General features: G+C 40.4%; 1 protein-coding gene across 6 annotated transcripts in view; it reads right to left on the bottom strand.

Annotated features, from left to right (window-relative positions):
• BICD1 (BICD cargo adaptor 1) overlaps positions 1-20,773 on the bottom strand; it is a 305,969-nt gene that overhangs the window by 58,866 nt on the left and 226,330 nt on the right. For all 6 annotated transcript variants that reach the window (XR_013522710.1, XM_017976003.4, XM_078338934.1 and 3 more), the window contains exons 4-5: positions 19,317-19,742; positions 97-1,191 (exon numbers count right to left, since the gene is read on the bottom strand). Coding sequence is in view for 5 of the 6 variants with exons in the window: in XM_017976003.4 (XP_017831492.1) it covers positions 97-1,191; positions 19,317-19,742 (1,521 nt within the window). In the remaining variant the exon portion in view is untranslated. The remainder of the gene's footprint in view (positions 1-96; positions 1,192-19,316; positions 19,743-20,773) is intronic.

The following is a 20,773-nucleotide window of genomic DNA, read 5'->3' on the forward strand; positions in this document are numbered from 1 at the left end:
TGTCATCTTGATGATACTGGACACTCAATAAAATTAGGGAATGAATTAGCTAAGAAAGCTTTGACTAGCAAGCTTTCACCTGCACAATGAGATTACCTGCTTGTTGGCTTTCAGTACTGCCCTCAACGTGGCGATCTGCTCTCGTTTGGTGCTCAGCAGGGACTTGAGCTTGAGGATCTCTTCCATTAAGGCTTCTTTGTCTTTATCAATCATGGGGGCTAGCTCCCGAGCCGCTGCTCTTTGGCGAGACAGTTGCAAGGACCGGTCCACAGCTTTCTGCAGATGCTTGATTTGGTCCCGGATTATGGCATTAAGGTTGTAGATATTCATTGGCTCTTTGCGGATGTCACTTGTATCCAATACTGGAGATGACGGTGGGGCAGTAATAACAGGAGAGATTGTGGGGGTCTTAGTTGGGCTTGGTTCTTTGCTGGCCTCTGTGTTTTCCTTTGCAACTGGTTCAGATGAGGTCCTTGTTTCTACTGGGGATGACACACCCCGCCTGGCTAATCGTGGGGACAAAAGTCCTCTGGGATCATCAGGCCCTTTCAGGCTGCCACTGCGGGTGACTCTGCTCTGCCTATAGTAATCCAGCATGACCCTGTTGGGAGTTTCATTATTACACAGACACACGTGGTGGTAAAGCTGAGCTAACTCCTCACTGAACGTCACTAACTCATCCTGGGCCGTATTAAGGGTATTGTGATTTTCGTTGGCTATGCTGGTCATCTTTTGCAACTCCTTCTCCATGTGGGCCATCTTCTCACCACTCTCCTTGGTGGTCTTCTCAAGGTTTGTCACCTGCTCATCATACATCTGGATTTTACTCTCATACTTGGCCTTCTCGTCAGTGTAGTTTTCTACAGATTTATTATATTTCTCCTTTAAGGCCTTAATTTCTGCTTTCAGATCAATCACCTCAGTTACTGCCACCCTGTATTTGCATTCAAGGATCTCTAAGCCATTGATGTCCACCTCATAGTCATGGGCCTCCTCCCCTGAGTCCCGGCCCTTCTCCCCGTCCAGCTCGGCCTTGAGCTCCTTGCTGCTTTGCAGGCCCCTCATGGCATTGACATGCTCTGTGAGCCGGTGCACCCGCTCATGCTGCTCTGTCAGTGCCCCCTTGGTGTGTTCCAGCTGTGTCTGTGACTCCTGTAGGTTGGCCAAAAGAATGGCCTTTTCCCGCTCTACCTGCAATGGCAAAAGAGAGTCTCTGAATGACTTCAATGCAATGCCAATGATGAACTTAATCCAGTCACAATTGGGCATGTATACATTTAAAATCACGGCAGCAGAGCCAACGTTCCCATTATTTCAGATTAAACTGGAGTGTTTTTTATTTCAGCAGTCTGGTAAATCAATCTAAAAGTACATAATTTAAAAAAAATTATACTGCAAGTAGTCACCCAACAATCTCACTTGTGTTACCCATCAATCTCTCTTGTATCATACACATATACTCATGAAACTTCAATGTTATTAGAACAATCTTATTTTCATTTTTAACACCTTGCAGAAAACAACATGACTTTAAGAGATAAGCATAGTACTTGGTGTTATTTTTATTTTGATAGCCTTAGAGTACATCTGCTTTTCAAATCGTACGTGACTGTCTCAGGGTGCCTATGAATCAATCATCCTTTCCTTCCCAGAGCTCAACTCCAAATCAGGTTTAAAACCTAAGGCTTTAACTTACTAAATAATGCTGAGTACTTTAACCATCCCCTTAAAAATAAGCATTTAGTCCCTAAAATAAACATGCAGTACATTGATAGCTTTTGTCTTTTTTTAAGACAGGGTGTCACTCTGTCACCCACACTGGAATGGAACGTAGTGGCACAATCATGGCTTACTGTAGCCTCTGCCTCCCAGGCTCAAGTGATCCTTCCACCTCAGTGTCCTGAGTAGCTGGGACCACAGGTGCATGCCACATGTGGACCTGACTAATTTTGTGTGTGTATAGAGAAAGGGTCTTGCTATGTTATCCATGCTGGTCTTGAACTCCTAGGCTCATGCTATCCCCCTGCCTCAGCCTCCCAAAGCACTGGGATTACAGGCATGAGCCACTGTGCCCTGCTTTTAATACTTTTTAATATAAAAGGCAGAGAATACATACAGAATTTTAGGGCTAAAAGAACAATTTATAAATCAATTCAATTCCTTCAGTCCAAAATAGGAAGTTGAAATGTTAGTAATTAATTTAAATAATGTGATACATTTATATAGATGGTATTACTGTGTGATGAAAAACACTGAAGTGTCCAAAAACACTGTCTCATTAAACATAGGTATACATGAAATTGCAGTGTACATAAAATCACTACATCACTACATATATGAAATCACTACATATATAAAATTTCAGTGTCAATTTTTTTTTTTTTTTTAAACAGAGTCTTGCTCTGTCACCAGGCTGGAGTGCAGTGGCATGATCTCGGCTCACTTCAACCTCCATCTTCTGGGTTCAAGCGATTCCCCTGCCTCAGCCTACTGCGTAGCTAGGACTACAGGCGTGCGCCACCACAACTGGCTGATTTTTTGTATTTTAGTAGAGACAGGGTTTCACCATGGCCAGGATGGTCTCGATCTCCTAACCTGGTGATTTGCCCACCTTGGCCTCCAAAAGTGCTGGGATTACAAGCGTGAGCCACCACGCCTAGCCCATGTCTTTAGATCTAAAGGAAGGTATCAATTCAAACTTTCAAACTTCCTGGATCGTACATTAAATCCCTCTGAACTCTTCTAAATTCCTAGATGGCCAGTAAAATTATTATAATTATAATATATAAATATTAATCACTAAGTATGGTTAATATTTTAAAAACAGCTTATTACCTTAGGATATACATGTATATATATAAGTGAATAATACAGTAGAGTAGTATTTTTATAATCCTTTGTGGAACCTGATGCCCCTCATTTAACTATCACGGTAGTCCTCTCTTGGCAAGGTTCTAGTATGCAGAAGTTTCAGTTACTAAGCTTTAGTTAAAACACCAGCTACTCCCCAAACCATGGCTCAGATTTCAATGACCAAACATATTGATTGTGAGCAATACATAATGCACAATCTTCACTGCTAGCTCTTCAGTCTATAAAATCCCTACATAACATCATGACCAGTGGCCAATGATACCACTTCATTCAAAGTCGGCCAGTGATTGGTTACTACATATCTGTTACTCAGTTCACTCACAGACTGCTAAGGATGTAGCTGCCTTGTTTTGTCTCCTAGTGATAAATCCATGTGATGTTTTACAAAAATGATTAAAACAAGAAAGAAAGTGCAGTAAAGAAACAAAGAGTGACAATGTTGAAAGTGAAATTTGAAAAAAAAAAAAAAACATAAATGGAGCCAGGTGCAGTGGGTTGTGCCCATAGTCCTAGCTACTCCAGAGGCCAAGACAGGAGGATCCCTTGGGCCCAGGAGCTGAGGCAACATAGTGAAGCCCTGCCTCTAAAAAAAAATCCCCCAAAATGGCGAAGGCAGGCAGATGATCGGGTCAGGAGTTTGAGACCAGCCTGGCCAATATGGTGAAACCCTATCTCTACTAAAAATACAAAAACTAGCTGGGCATGGTGACTTGCGCCTGTAGTCCCAGCTACTCAAGGCTGAGGCAGGAGAATCACTTGAACCGGGAGGTGGAGGTTGCAGTGAGCCGAGATCGTGCCACTGCACTCCAGCCTAGTTGGCAGAGCGAGACTCGGTCTCAAAGAAAAAAAAAAAGAAAAAGAAAATTAAGGAAATTTGCATTGGAAATTTGATTTCCATTTGATTAGTATACATGATTTCATGTAATTTGATTAGTATACATGATTACAGATAAGGTTGCTTCCAAAAGACCCTTCAAAAGGAAGTCTCTGGATCAAATAAATGTTGGATCAAAACAAAATGTACTGAATGTGTCTGAAGCTTGTTTTAGCAGCAGAAGTGTTATGATGAATAAGGCAATGCCTTTAGAATAGTCTTCAATTTGGACTCTGCCAGTTCACATTTAATATAAACATTTTCCTAACCCTAAAAAGGTCTTCATGATAGCATCTCCTGAAAACATCAAATAGAACACTGTCTCTTGCATGTGTGTATCCTCCCCATATAACAGGGGTCCCCAACCCCTGGGCCACTGACCAGTACTGGTTTGTGGCCTGTTAGGAACCAGGCCACACAGCAGGAGGTGAGTGGCAGGCAAACATGACCGCCTCAGCTCTGCCCCCTGCTGGATGAGTGGCAGCCTCAGATTCTCACAGGAGTGCGAACCCTATTGTGAACTGCACACTCCAGGGATCTAGGTTGCATGCCCCTTATGAGAATCTAATGCCCCCTGACCACCCGCACCCCATCTGTGGAAAAACTGTCTCTTTCATGAAATGGGTCACTGGTGCCAAAAAGGTTGGGGGCCGCTGCTATACAGTACTACCTTCATACTTAATACATTTCTGCTGAAATCAATTGAATAGGAAATTGTATCCAAATTACATATATATTACACACATATATAAATATATATTAATACTATATACACATAGATATATCATATATATCTATATATATTTCTCCCAGGTAATTAAGTTTGACCTGACAAAAAAATTACTAAAATACAGGTAATTTTGTAAAACTCCCAACAGTATATTTCACTCAGGTATTGAGGCTTAGCATACCTTAAACTGTATTTGGATTTCAAAGAGCAGATGCTTAGACTGTTTCAGATTTAGTGCTTTGAATGAATAAAATGCAAAGCACTTTAAAGCTTAAAATTACTATACATTTCAAGTATTACTATTTTAATTTCCATTTGTAAAGAATTTATCCCACAGAGAGTTGAGGAGTTTATTATAATCTTCTGCAGTGACTGAGAATAGTGGAGAAACAGCACTTCTGAAACTGGGGATTTTATTTTTTCACAGTAGAGCTGGTTGTCTTGCCAGAAAACCTGACTGCGGTATTTGTAAATTGTTTAGTCTAGTGTAAGTATACAACATATGTTAACTACTATTATTGTTGTTACTATATCCCATAGAAATTATTTTTAACTTCAGTGAGTATTTGCCTTTTTTTTTAAATTTTCTTTTTGAGATGGAGTCTCACTCTGTCGCCCAGACTAGAGTGTAGTGGTGTGATCTTGGTTCACTGCAACCTCTGCCTCCCGGGTTCAAACAATTCTCCTGCCTCGGCCTCCCGAGTAGCTGGGATTACAGGCACACATCACCACGCGCAGGTAATTTCTGTATTTTTAGTAGAGATGGTGTTTCACCCTGTTGGCCAGGCTGGTCTCGAACTCCTGATTTCAGGTGATCTGCCTGACACGGTCTCCCAAAGTGCTGGGATTACAGGCATGAGCCACCACACCCAGCCTTAAAGACTTTTTATAAATAGAGATGGAGTCTCTCTATGTTGCTCAGGCTGATCTTGAATTTCTGGCCTCATGCAATCCTGCCAACTTGGCCTTCCCAAGTGCTGGGATTATAGGTGAGAACCACCCTGCCCAGTCAAGTATTTTGACACTCAGTCTGACACTTGAATGATCACGTGATTCTTGTAACAGTATACATAGCATCAATATGTACAAACAGAACTCATAAATAATTTTTCTCTGCTTAGAGAAGCAACTCTGATAATGCATGTCTGTGCCCCATCAAAAGAGAATTCTATGAAAAAAGATCAAGATAGAACAAAGAAACTCTATATGAGGGAATTTATCAGTTGTTTAAAAAAAAGTATCTATTTTAGAGTGTGTGGTGAAAAGAAAATTCTCTCATGCACACTAATACACAAAAGTCAGTCAACTAGATGAAGACTCAAAAAGATGGACAGAGAAGGCCCTTCCCAACTCTTATACGAGATCAGTATTACTCTGATACCAAAATGAAAGAAACAGCACTTTGGAAGGTCAAGGAATGGGGGATCACTTGAGGTCAGGAGTTTGAGACCAGCCTGGTCAACATGGTAAAAACCCCATCTCTACTAAAAATACAAAAATTAGCCAGATGTGGTGGTAGGCACCTGTAATCCCAGCCCCTTGGGAGATTGAGGCAGGAGAATTGCTTGAACTTGGGAGGCGGAGGTTGCAGTGAGCTGAGATCACATCACTGCACTCCAGCCTGGGCAACAGAGCAAGAATCTGTCTCAAAAAAGAAAAAAACCTACAAAACAAACAACCCCCTCCCCAAGAGAAACATATTAAAAGAAAACTAAAGACCAAGATCACTTATGAATACGGACACAAAAGCCTCAACAAAACACTAGCAAACTGAATCCAGCAACATAACCAAAGGCAATTTATCATAGGAACACAATGTTGATTTAACATCCAAGAGTCAATAAATATAATATACCAAACTAACAGAATACTTCATGAAAACCATATGATCATCTCAATACATTAAGGAATCCACTAAAAAACAACTATTAGGAAGAACAAACAACTATAGGAAGGTTGCAGGATACGAGATCAATATATGAACATCAATTGTATTTCTATACATTAGCAATGAACAATCAAAAATAAAATTAATAAAACAATTGCTTTTACAGTACTACCAAAAAATATTTAGGAATAAATTTAAGAAAAGAAGTGCAACATGTATACAGACGCCCTCAACTTGTGATGGGGTTGCATCTCAATAAACCCACTGTCAACTGAAAATATCATAAGTATGGCCAGGCGGGTGGCTCCCAGCACTTTGGGAAGCCGAAGCAGGGGATCACCTGAGGTCAGGAGTTCAAGACCATCCTGGCCAATGTGGGAAAACCCTGTCTCTACTAAAAATATTTTAAAAATAAAGAAAATAGCTGGGTGTGGTGGTACACACCTGTAGTCCCAGCTACTCGGGAGGCTGAGGCATGAGAATCACTTGAACCTGGGAGACAGAGGTTGCAGGGAGCCTGGGTTGCACCCACCACTGCACTCTAGCCTTGGCAACAGAGTGAGGCTCCCTTTCAAAAAAGAGAAAATATCATAAGTCTAAAATGCATTTAATACCCATAACCCACCAAACATTATAGCTTAGTCTAGCCTACCTTAAAAGTGTCCAGAACAATTATGTTAGCCGACAGTTGGGCAAAAATCATCTAACTCAAAGCCTTTTTTTTTTTTTTTTTTTTTGAGACAGGCTCTTACTCTGTTTCCCAGGATGGAGTGCAGTGGCACAATCTCAGCTCACTGCAACCTCCACCTCCAAGGTTCAAGAGATTCTCCTGCCTCAGCCTCCCAAGTAGCTGGTACTACAGACATACACCACCACGCCCAGCTAATTTTTATATTTTTAGTAGAGACTAACCTTGTTGGCCAGGCTAGTCTCGAATTCCCGGCCTCCCAAAGTGCTGGGATTATAGGCGTGAGCCACCACGCCCAGCTCCCCTCAAAGACTATTTTATAATAAAAGGTTGAATATCTCACATAATTTATTCAATACTGTACTGAAAATGAAAAATAGAATAGTTGTATAAGTATTCACGTAATTTATTCAATACTGTACTGAAAATGAAAAACGGAACGGTTGTATAGGTACTCAAAGCATGATTTCTACTAAGTGTGCATTGCTTTCATAGTACTGTTAAATTGAAAAGTTTAGTCGAACCGTCATGAGTTAAGGACGATCTGTACTCTGAAAATTATAAAGCATGTTTAAAAAAAATTAAAGAAGACCTAAATGAAGGGATAAACAGTCTCTGTTTTGGGGTCAAAAACGAAATTTTTTTTTTTTTTTTTGAGACCAAGCCTCACTCTGTCACCTAAGCTGGAGTGCAGTGGTGTGATCTCGGCTCACTGCAACCTCTGCCTCCTAGGTTCAAGCAATTCTCCTGCTTCAGCCTCCCGAGTAGCTGGAATTACAGGTGTGCATCATCACACCTGGCTAATTTTTGTATTTTTAGTAGAGATGGGGTTTCACCATGTTGGCCAGGCTGGTCTCAAACTCCTGACCTCAAGTGATCCACCCACCTCAGTCTCCCAAACTGCTGGGATTACAGGCATGAGTCACCACGTCTTGCCCAAAACTGAGTGGTAAGACGACAATAGTTCCTAAATTTACATATTCAATGCAAACTCCGACAAACTTTCGGCTGTATTCTTTGCCAAAAACTGACAAGATGGTCTTAAAATTTATATGGAAATGCAAAGGACCTAGAATAGTCAAAACAGTCCTGAAAAAATTTCTTGAAAAAGAACGAGTAAACTTTCCTATTTCAAAAATTGCTGCAAAAAAAACTATAATCAAGATACTATAGTATTGGCATAAGAACAGACATATAAATCAATGGAATAGAATTGAAAGTTTAGAAATAAGCCCATAGGTCTATGGCCAATTAATTTTGGACAAGGGTGAAAAGATAATTCAGTGGGGGAAGGAACAGAATAGTCTTTTCAACAACTGGATGCCCACATGTAAAATAGTAATGTTGATCTCTTCCTCACATCGTATTCAAAAATTAAATCAAAATGGATCAAAGACCTAAATATAAGGGATAAACTATAAAACTCTTAGAAGAAAACCTAGCCATGAATGTTCATGACCTTAGATTAGGCCATGGTTTTGTATGACGCCAAAAGCACAAAAAACAAAAGAAAAAAAAATAAATGAGACACATCAAGATTAAACAGTTTTTTAGCTGGGCACAGTGGCATGCACCTGTAGAACCAGCTACTCAGAAGGCTAAAGTGGGAGGATTGCCTGAGTCCAGGAGAGTCCAGGAGTTTGAGGCTGCAGTGTGCTATGACTGTGCCTATGAACAGCCACTGCACTCCAGCCTGGGCAATACAGTGAGACCCCGTCTCTTAAAAAAAAAAAAAACAAACTCCTTTGTACATCAAAGGGCCCCATCAAGAAAGTGAAAAGACAACCCACAGGATGGGAGAAAACTTTTGCAAATCACAAATTACCTTTATAAGGGATTTGTATCTAAATCGGTAAAGAACTCTTACAATTCAGAAATAAAAACACAACCCAGTCAAAAAATAATCTGAATAGACATTTGTCCATAGAAGATATACCAGGAGCCAATAAGCACATGAAAATATGCTCAACATCATAGCCATCAAGGAAATGCAAGTCAAGATGATAATGAAATACCACTTCACATACATCAGGATGGCTATGATTGAAAAGGCACACAATAACAAGTGTTAGTGAGAATGTGGAGAAATCGGAACCCTCATGCACTGTTGGTGGGGATATAAAATGGTACACTCAATTTGTTTGCAAAACTAGCAGTTCCTCAGAAGGTAAAACATAGAATTACCATGTGACCCAGCATTTCCACCTCTAGAATTAACTCCCCCTGAGAATTAAAACATATGTGCACACAAAAACTTGAACACAAATGTTCATAGCAGGTTCGCTGATAATAGCTAAAAAAATAGAAACAACTCAAATGTCCATTAACAGATGAATGATGACATGAAATGTGGTAAATCTCTACATCGTGGAGCATTATTTGACAATAAAAAGAAATGAAAATGAAGTACCGACATATTACAGCATGGACAAACCTTGAAAATGTTGTGCTAAGTGAATGAAGCCAGTCATGAAAGATCACAATTGTATGATTCCATTTATTTTTATTTAATTTATTTAGTGAGACATAGTTGTGCTCTTTCACCTAGGCTGGAGTGCAGGGGCATGGTCATGGCTCACTGCAGCCCTGACCTCTCAGGCTGAAGCAATTGTCCCACCTCAGCCCTGTCTAGTAGTTGGGACTATAGGCGCGCGCCAGCGTGCTCTGCTAATTTATTTTTGGTATGTTTCGTAGAGATGGGGTTTTACCATGTGGCCCAGGCTGGTCTCAAACTGCTGATCTCAAGCTATCCTCCTGCCTTGGCCTCCCAAAGTGCTGGGATTACAGGCATGAGCCACTGTGCCTAGCTACAGTTTGTAAAGGTAATCTCTAACTATAAAATCTGTAATAGCTTAACCATTTAAGCTGTCAACTTTGTACTAGGAAATAATTATATTTGTCACTTTAAGTTGCAAAACCCAAGAACCGACCAATCTTGTTTTAATTAATGACACCCCATCAATATTCTGTGAATCTTTTTTTTTTTTTAGAGACGGAGTTTCGCTCTTGTTACCCAGGCTGGAGTGCAATGGAGCGATCTCGGCTCACCGCAACCTCCGCCTCCTGGGTTCAGGCAATTCTCCTGCCTCAGCCTCCTGAGTAACTGGGATTACAGGCACGCGCCACCATGCCCAGCTAATTTTTTGTATTTTTAGTAGAGACGGGGTTTCACCATGTTGACCAGGATGGTCTCGATCTCTTGACCTCGTGATCCACCCGCCTCGGCCTCCCAAAGTGCTGGGATTACAGGCTTGAGCCACCGCGCCTGGCCAATATTCTGTGAATCTTTAAGCAGAGATAATATTTGGCTTGTTTGACTCTCTCCATGTAGCAACTCCACTTACTTTATTTTTGACCCTGAACTGACACAACACAGTCGTGCCTCAGTTTCCCTATCTATAATGTGAAGATAATAATACTATCTACCCCATACAATTGTTACAAGCAGCAACCAATTAAGCAAATATATAAAAATTGCTTAGAACTCTTAGAAATTACCATCACCGCTTACCATCAATCATTACAGAAACAATTAAAACTGCCTTTAATAGAGTGGATCAAAACATAGTATGAACCTATTTCTTTCACATGCTGAGGAACAACATGAGGATGCAACAAAATATATTAATTTTAGTTTTACAGAAACATTACTGTTTTCTCATACCACATGTGAAATTATATATTCAGTGTGATACTGAAAAAACTTCCAGAGTTCGACTCTATGCAGATGTAAAGTTAGAGGCTGTTCATCAAAGACAGATATTTCAGCACCAGCATACAGGACTCCTTTAAACAGATGAAGTAATCCAGTTTTTCCAGACAGGAACTACTTATTTTCATTCTTTTTTTTTTTTTTTTTTTTTGAGACGGAGTTTCGCTCTTGTTACCCAGGCTGGAGTGCAATGGCACGATCTCGGCTCACCGCAACCTCTGCCTCATGGGTTCAGGCAATTCTCCTGCCTCAGCCTCCTGAGTAACTGGGACTACAGGCACACGCCACCATGCCCAGCTAATTTTTTGTATTTTAGTAGAGACGGGGTTTCACCATGTTGACCAGGTTGGTCTCGATCTCTCGACCTCGTGATCCACCCGCCTCGGCCTCCGAAAGTGCTGGGATTACAGGCTTGAGCCACCGTGCCCGGCCTACTTATTTTCATTCTAATAAAACTAATTAAGATACTTGACTGTCACTGGAAAATATCAATCACAACCTATTTGAAATAATGAGGTCTTGAGGGCACCAAAAAAAACCAAAATAATTTATCCAATAATATTCTGAAAAATTTCTCTCATGAATAAAGGATGACACTAATTGAGCGATTCACTATCAAGGACTATTGCCAAGTTTATACTCTGAGGTTAATCAAATATGTTTTCTTACTATATTTTTTGTATATATGTTTCCGTATTGGGTAAAACTTAGCATGATTAGCTAAATTTAAAATATGCCTGTAATTTATTCCACCACCAAGGAAGATACACAGTTTAGTAAAGTATTCACTCTAATTTGTTGTGGGAAAAAGTTCTCCCTAATTTTAGATATAGGCTTACCATCACTTGCCTTTTCCTATACTTTTTATAATTTATGTATTGACCGTTTATACAAAGTGATAGTGGGGACCTTCTTGGCATCTCAAAACCTGATGGCAGTTTCCAGAACAATAATAATTTATAAACTTACACATAGTTTCATGTTTACCATCCCATTTGGTCCTCACAATTCTACAGAGGAGGCATGGCATTATCACCAGGGTTTCAAAGCAGAAGCCTGCAGGTTGCAGGCAAACAACTCCAGAAGGTGCTATTTAAATTGCAGTAGCTATAAAATTTTACACTTGTTATTACCATTTCCCAGCAGATGGCAGTATGACGGCTTGAAGAAGGAGACACGTTTTTTTTTTTTTCCATAGTTTCAAGAAAGGCTAGGCAGAGACTAGTGGTGGGGCTAATTTATTACCTTCCCCTTTTGAATGAGCCTCAGAGAGCAAAACAACTCCCGCAGCATTCCTTATAACCAAGGCAGAGGTGAGAACTAAACTCTGTTTGTTTTTTTTTTAATCTTGCTCAAATTCCTATCTAAGGGGTCTGGGAGTCATGCCCTACAAACCGTAAGTTCTCATGGGATGGGTTTTATTTAACCCTGTATATCGAGACTTACTTTCCAATCTGACTTAGGCTAAGGAAGAAAATAAAAATGTTTTACCCCAAAATATATTTCCTTGCCATTCCTTGAAATGGCCCTGCAAAGTCTCTTGTGGGAAAAATCCACATTCTATAGAGAATCCCCCTTTCCCCTTTGTTTTCCTTCCTTCCTTTCCAGATCCAGGAGATAAGCAACTAAGACCCAGGCACCCTTTTAAGTTCAATAATAAACATTTTACAACCTGCTGCCTCTGAAGTCTGCTATCTGAGAGCTTCCCCTGCACAATAAAACTCAGGTCTCCACAGTCCTTTATCTTAACCTGAACATTTCCTTTCTATTGATCCCAGGTCTTAGATAAAATGTTTAAATTTACCTATACCCTGGAAGCCCCCACTTTGAATTGTCCCACTTTTCTGAACCAACCAATGTTATTTCTTTCTTTTTTTTTTTTTTTTGAAATGGAGTCTCACTCTGTCACCAGGCTGGAGTGCAGTGGCACTATCTTGGCTCACTGCAACTTCCGCCTCCCGGGTTCAAGCGATTCTCCTGTCTCAGCCTCCTGAGTAGCTGGAACTATAGGCGCATGACACCACACCCAGCTAATTTTGCATTTTTTTTTAAAGTAGAGATGGGGTTTTCACCTTGTTGGCCAAGATGATCTGGATCTCTTGATCTCATGATCCGCCTGCCTCAGCCTCCCAAAGTGCTGGGATTACAGGCGTGAGCCATTGTGCCCGGCCCAGTGTATTTCCTAAATTTATGTGATTGATGTCTCATGCTTCCCTAAAATATATAAAACCAAGCTGTACCCAGACCACCTTGGGCACATGTTCTCAGGCTTTGTCATGGGCCATGGTGAGTCATATTTGGCTCAGGATAAATCTCTTAAAATTTTTTACAGAGTTTGACTCTCTTCATTGACAGTGGCATTTTTTTCCCCCTGGAACCAGGTTAAATAAATATCTAAGGATAGGAAAACATAATTCATATGCATAAATGGAGCCTCGTAAGAGAAAAAAAGGCCAAAAGGATATGACCTAGGTATGCTGTTTTAAACGAGTTCTTTAAAAAAAAAAAATTAATGTATTTATTTTAACTGACAAATAAAAATTGTACGTATTTATCATATACAACATGTTCTGAAATATGTAGGCAAGTGGAAATTGAGCTAATTATGACATGCATGACCTCATATACTTATCATGTTTGTGGTGGTGTAACTGAGCCTATATTATCAAAATCATTAAATGTTTGTTTTACTTATTTTCCTTTCTCTTTGTCCTTTTCTTCCTGCATGCATGACTGCTTGCACGTAGCCATTCCGCGGGCAGCCACTAATAATTGATTAACTTTACATGCTAACCCCTAGAGGCTGCCCGTAAGATTAATGAACTTGTGCTCCTTTGGAAGAACAACCCTTAGGTCATTCAGACCTCCTTGAGTTTGAATGAGCTGAGGGATGAAAACAACTTTGATCATTGGGGGATTTCACCTCCTGCATGCCTGCCTTACTCACAAAAGCCCGCAGTTACGTTCAAAGGCAGGTCAGATTTGACAAATTGTCTTTCCCACAATCTCATTTTTGGCCAAACTGAATACACCTTTCTCTGCTTCTAAGCACTGGTGTGTCAGTATTTGGCTTACTGCCCATCCAGCACTCGGACCTACATCTGAGGGTTCTACAACACTGAGAACACTTAAAATCGACTTTTTGTTATTTTCAATATACTACATTGTTATTAACTACAGCCATGTTGTACTATAGATCTCTTAAACTTATGCTGATGTCTTTGTGAAGATATCACAAAGATACCAAAGGGCTTCTTGATCAAAAGGAAAAAAACCCTGAAACACTGCACATTGGCTGGTTCAGGGTGATACAGGCTTGCCTGCGCCCCGCTGCACTGTCACGAGCTGTTAGCAAAGCGCAGCTGTTGGATTTAGAGGCACTCAGCCTTCTCTCCCATCCAGTGTTTTGGATCCAGGACAGGAGAAACCCTAAGAGATAAGGGAACTACAAACTGTCACGTCCCAAGTATGCTGACACTATAATCTGAGGGGCACAAAACTGATAGGTGCCCACCAGGACGGTGCTATTCCTGTGACACCCACAACTGCAAAATCCAGAAGGCTCGAGATCAAGTTTTGTCATGACTCATTTGGTGGCAATATTCAGACAGACCTAAACTCCCAGGGCAGCCAGTCTGCACCCGACTGGTGTGAGGCCCTTAATGGTCCTCATTTTATTCTTAGTGTGAATACTCACATTTCACTACAGAAATGTTAATATTGTTTGATCACTGGATGTGGCAACTGATCCTAGTGGAGATATCAAAATATATATGGCATAGAAGGCATATTACCTTTTTACAATCTGAAGCTTTAATGTTTACAACACAGCTGGCCCCAAGCATTCCAGATAGCTATACTTAAAGTACATTTATTTGGTTCCTCTTCAGAATTCCCAGAATGGGTGAAGAAGGAGACCCAAGCATCTAAGACCACCTCCCCCTTGACCTCCACACTGCATTTCAATGGAAGAAAAGGCTGGCCGACTGGCGCCTCCTAAATCACCTTCCTGTAAGATAGCAGGTGTGGTATGGGGGAATCTCTCCAGAAGACATTGTTTTCACTTAAAAAAGATCAAACCCCCACCCCACTCCTCCATCCGGAGACCAGGACCCTTTCACATGTAATTCCTAAAACTGTAACCCAAGACCCTTTCACTTGTAATTTCTAAGGCTATAAACCCAAGACCCTTTCACTTGTAATTTCTAAAACTGTAAAGCCAAGACCCCTTCACTTGTAATTTCTAAGGCTGTAAACCTAAGATCATTTTATGTATAATATCCAGAGCATAAGCCTATAGAAAGGCAGAGCTTCTCTTTGTTGAGCGAGCTTGGTTGTTAGACAAATATGTTGCCTGGCTCTCGACCATAATTAATAATAATTATAATAATAAAACACCTCTTCCTTCCTAGTTTGGTGTCCAAGAGGCCTGCGGCCGATCCTGCTTCATGATGGTACTGACATATATATGCTTCAGGTGCATAGTAGTACTCTCACTGATCAGAATTTATTCCTTATTAACATCAAAGCCAATTACAATAAATTCTAGGCCATGTATCCTGCAATATTTTTGTAATGTGTTTATTTACATAAATTAAACCCAAAGGGATGTGTGGCTAAGGAAAAAACTGTATTACAAAGAAATAATTCATGAGAAGGCATGGAAAAGCTGACGCTTTTTTAAAAATGCTGATTACAAGAAGATAAATGGATATTCTACCTTAAAAAATTACAGTTAGGGTTGTCAATATGAGACTGGAAACTGCAAAGCCCTTCCTGTGCTGAACCTGGTTTTCACAACCAAATCTAGAGCAAACTCTGGGATATAAGGACCGACCTGCGCTCCTCTACATCTTTGCAAACTGTCAACATCAGTTAAGTGCTGATGAAAGATTTGAAGGGACACAGCTTTCTGGCAGATTGAGGGAGGGTCTGTCCAGTAAATTTTTTCTCACTCTGACGTTTTGCTAAATGAAAATCCTTTTTCAGACATTTTTGCATCATGAGACTTAACTGTTATTTTTCTATATTCCTACCAGTATCCACACCAGTCCCTTTTGAGATGATTATCCTTGAGCTAACAGCCTAAAAAGAATAGCTAATAATAATTATCTAAATTATTATAAAGTGAATGCCTAATACATTAAAGGACCGATGGAGTTGAAATAATAACAGTTCCTAACTATTGAGCATTTACTGTGAGCCAGTCCCTGTTCTCAGCACTCTGCACGTAACTGATAAACCTTTGTGACACTCGAACGAGGAAGGTATTAAGTATCCCAGTCCATAGGAGAGTAAAGTGCTGTCCTCTAAGAATGACTGTCAACTATGGCTGACCCTCAGAGCATCTGAAATACATGGGGCATTTCTGGTCATCACTTCAACTGAGGAAATGTAACCAGCTTCTCCTGAGCTGGGATCAGAGATGCTAAACCTTCTGAAGGAAGAAAACATTCTAAGCAACGAGGAACTGTCCCACCCCAAACACGAACAACAGTATATTGAGAACGCGTAAGAGCCACTCTACTGCTAAGAAGGTGTTTTCGACCATTCTTTTCATTGAACTTTTCATCTTTTTAGACTTTTGTATTACCCAATTCAGATCACATTTAGAATTAAATCTGAGCACAGCTCTGAGCTTTCAGCCACTAGATGACCTGGTTGAAAACTGTTGTCCTGTTTTATGCATAGAAGCCTCTTTTCCTAATATCTTCTGCACTGCCACCAAAATAAAAAGAAACAAAAGGCCTGAACCCACTAACGTTTTATCTCAAATTCATCACCAAGAGAGTTAAAAAAAAAACTGATATAATTTGAATTTAATGCTATTCAATCTGGTGGGGGCACAAATTCTTATGAATATATCTGTCATGTAAAACTTTTTCATAAGTATATGTTATGTTTCAATCAACCGAGCTGTATTAGTGTAAACTGAGCAAAAAGACAGAGAAAAGAAGTACCTACACAGAACTGGACTTTGTGGTCAGGTGAAAGTCTACATAAAATTCATTTTCGGCTGGGTGCGGTGGCTCCAGCACTTTGGGAGGCCAAGGTAGGTGGATTAAAAGATCAGGAGTTCAAGACCAGCCTGGCCAAGATGGTGAAATCCCATCTTTACTAAAAATACAAAAATTAGCCAGGCATGGTGGCAGGCACCTGTAATCCCAGCTACTTGGGAGCCTGAGACAGAGAATTGCTTGAACCCAGAAGGCAGAGGTTGCACTGAGCCAAGATTGCACCACTGCATTCTAGCCTGGGTGACAGAGCAAGACTCCAAAAAAAAAATCATTTTCTTCCAGGGGTCATGACCTCTTATCTTGATTCAGATTAAATATTGTTGAGAACAAATTCTTTTTTAAGCAGCCAAAAGCACTGGGCAAGGAAAATGCATGATATGTTAAGTCTTGATGTTGTATTAACAATAAACATCATTGGCTCTCTATTCTCTTACTTATTTCTGCTAATTTCACTTTTCCAGTCATCATTTCTGTGGAGGCAGATGACTGCCAGAGGCTTAACAACCTCTAATTATCAGCTATACATGAAGAACCTTGGAGGGATAAGATTGAGATTGAAGCTTAAGCCTCAAATTTAATCACTTAACAAGCTTGTTAAACCAGATTTCTAGTTCAGTAGATCTACATGGAGCTTAACAATTTGTACAAATAAGCCCCCAGGTGATGGTGATGCTGCTGTTCCTTAACATTTCCATTAGGTGTGTCAGGAAGGCAAGACTCTAAACTAGAAAGCTATTTCACAAGAAATAAGATTAAAGGCTGGGACTCTTCACAAGGCATTTGATTTGAAGATGCTAAAACTTTAAGGCTTAACTCATGTTGCAGTAAGAATCCTTTGGTTTTAGATTATACCTGTTCTGTATTTTTAATTATATGGTATCCTGGATAATTTGTACATAGGAAGTCCTTCATGTCTTTTAAAGTTTAAAATATTCTTGTGAAATGTAACTGTCAGGCCTCCAAGTCCAAGCCTGGCCATCATAGCCTTGGTGACACCCATGTACACCTTTGGATGGTCTCCAGGGGCCAGAAAGTAACCAGATGGCCACAAAGAGAAGTGAAACAACTAGTTCCTGCCTCAACTGATTGTTCTCCCCTTGCAACCTTCAACCATTGTTCCTGCTCAGCCTTGCAAAAATTTCCCCCCGGACATTAGGTTTCTCAAGACCTCCAGCCCTGTGACTATGTAATTTACCTCACCCTCCCCTCCACTTGCAACAGATAACCCTCACCCTTATGACCATGCCTGTTTGTAACAGATGACCTCTACCCTTGTGACCATGCATCCCGTGATACCCTCCCCCTCCCTAAAATAGATTATCATCTTTAACAGACCAATTGCCCCAACCTATTTAACCAGTCCCCCTTCCTGCTCCCCTTGCGTAACTCCTTTCTCGGACTTGGTCTACTTGCACCCAAGTGTGAAATAAAATGGCCTTGTTGCCCACACAAAGCCTGCCTGGGGGTCTCTTTAAGTGAGTGATGTGCCTAACAGTAACCATAAATCTAACAGTAACCATAGATCTGGAAGCTATATACACAGTCACTTGTGATGAAAAGCTGCATGGTTTTCATCATTTTGCTTGTATATAAAGCTTTTGAATTCTTTTGTTAATCAGAAATGCATTAAGGTGCTTTCTTTTTTCTTTTCTTTTCTTTTTTTTTTTTTGAGGCAGAGTTTTGCTCTTGTTGCTCAGACTGAAGTGAAAGGCATGATCTTGGCTCACTGCAATCTCTGCCTCCCAGGTTGAAGTGATTCTCCTGCCTCAGCCTCCAGAGTAGCTTGGATTACAGGAGTGTGCCACCATGCCTGGCTAATTTTTAGTATTTTTAGTAGAGATGGGGTTTCTCCATGGTGGTTGGGCTGGTCTTGAACTCCTGACCTCAGGTCATCCACCCACCTTGGCCTCCCAAAGTGCTGGGATTACAGGTGTGAGCCACTGCGCCCCACCCAAGGCTCTGTCTTTTCTCAGACTTCACTGGAACTTAATTTGTGACTCTAAGAAATTCATTTCTTGAAGTGATGAAAATAAGAGATTGCATCTCTCTTCAACACACCTTCTGTCATGTCTTTCTAAAATACTGCACTTTCAAAGTTTCTAATTGAAGAAGCAATATTTAGAAAAGAAATCTGGGGCCAGGCACAGTGGCTTACACTTGTAATCCCAGCCCTTTGGGAGGCCAAGGTGGGTGGATAACAAAGTCAGGAGATCGAAACCATCCTGGCTAACATAGTGAAACCCTGTCTCCACTAAAGTACAAACAATGAGCCAGGAATGATGGCATGCACCTGTAGTCCTAGCTGTTCTGGAGGCTGAGGCAAGAAAATTGCTTGAACCCTGGAGGCAGAGGTTGTGGTAAGCTGAGATCATGCCACTACACTCCAGCCTGGGCAACATAGCAAGACTCCATCTCAAGAAAAAAAAGAAAAGAAAAGAAAGTGAAACGCCAGAATCGATAATCAGAAGTCCCAAAACATGCTACATGCAATCTACAAGAAATTCACTCTAGCGGCCTGAAACAAAGTTCTTACCTGCATAAGCTGCTGCTTCAATTTCTGTATTTCTGAAATGTTCAGCTCACTGAATAAGTCAGAGACAGGGTTCAGAGACTCTCCTTTCCTTAAGGTGGGAGTCCGATAGTCTCCATTCAGTTTCACAAGAGGCCCATGGATATGCCCGTTCATTTTGTCATCATTGTTTGGTTCACTCCCATCCTCGGCAAATTTGAGTCCATCTACTGAGATGCTGATATGGTTATCGTTCAGGCTGATGTACTGGGAGAGCTCCTTCCGCAGGTTATTCTTTTGCTCTCTTTCATTTTTCAAAGTCTCGAGGGCTTCTTCCAGTTGGTGCTCAGCAATCTCTTTCAATCGGATGGCATCTTCCAGCTGGCTGTTCAGCAATACTGTCTCCTCCTCAAATCGCTTAATCTCATGCTTTAAGCCTTCGTATTCAACCTGAATCAGACAGGATAAAGAAGATTCATAAAACTAAAATTTGGATCTTACAAAACTGCCATTAAACACGCTAGTGGACCTAATCACTAAAAAAATACAACATGAATCTACAAAATAAATAATAAAAAGCACACAGTATAGTCTTAAACTTATATAGGATGGTTTCTTTAGAAATCATATACTATATATAAATTATATAATTAGGTATTATAGTGCTATAACAAATATGATATATAATTAGATATAATAATATAAATCTATATATAATTTAATTTTTAGCAGAGATGAAGTGTCTCCTGTCTTAGAATTTCTTTTATAGGATCCCGTGGTCAAAAGGGGGCACTGTTTGCCTAATAAATAGGGAATATTTTTTATAACTATGAGACTATTTGCAATCTAAGAAAAGATTATATCTACCATGACTTTGTTTTATTTCCTTATTAATAATGAGGACATTTTTATACCCAGAGATGAATCTGTTAAATGACCCTAATAAAAACATAATCTCAGTAAAATGAGAGTAAGATGAAAATGCAAAGATAATTGTTATGTGCTTAAAGGATAGATAGAATCTGGAAGAACAGTTACATAAACTATCCAGTAACAAAAAATACCTACATTGCTTTTGTTTGTCTGTCTGTTTGTGTTGAGACAGGGTCTCGTTCTATTGCCCTGTGGTTCTATCACTCTGGGGTACAGTGATATGATCATGACTCACTGCAGCCTCAACCTCCCGGACTCAAGGGATCCTCCCACTTCAGCACTTCAAGCAGCTAGGAGCACTGGCATGTGCCATCATCATACCTGGCTATTTTTTAAAACATTTTTTTGTAGAGACAGGGCTCACTATATTGCCCAGGCTGCTCTTGAACTCCTGGGCTCAAGCAATCCTCCAGCCTTGGCCTCCCAAAGTGCTAGGATTATATGTGTCAGCCACTGCGCCTGGCCATATATTGTTATTGAGGTAATATTCTTCTGAATTGCAACCAAAATAAACCTGCTCAAACAACCTCTTGGTCATGAAGGCCCAA

The sequence above is a fragment of the Callithrix jacchus genome, chromosome 9, assembly GCF_049354715.1.
Source record: "Callithrix jacchus isolate 240 chromosome 9, calJac240_pri, whole genome shotgun sequence".
Lineage (NCBI taxonomy): Eukaryota > Metazoa > Chordata > Mammalia > Primates > Cebidae > Callithrix > Callithrix jacchus.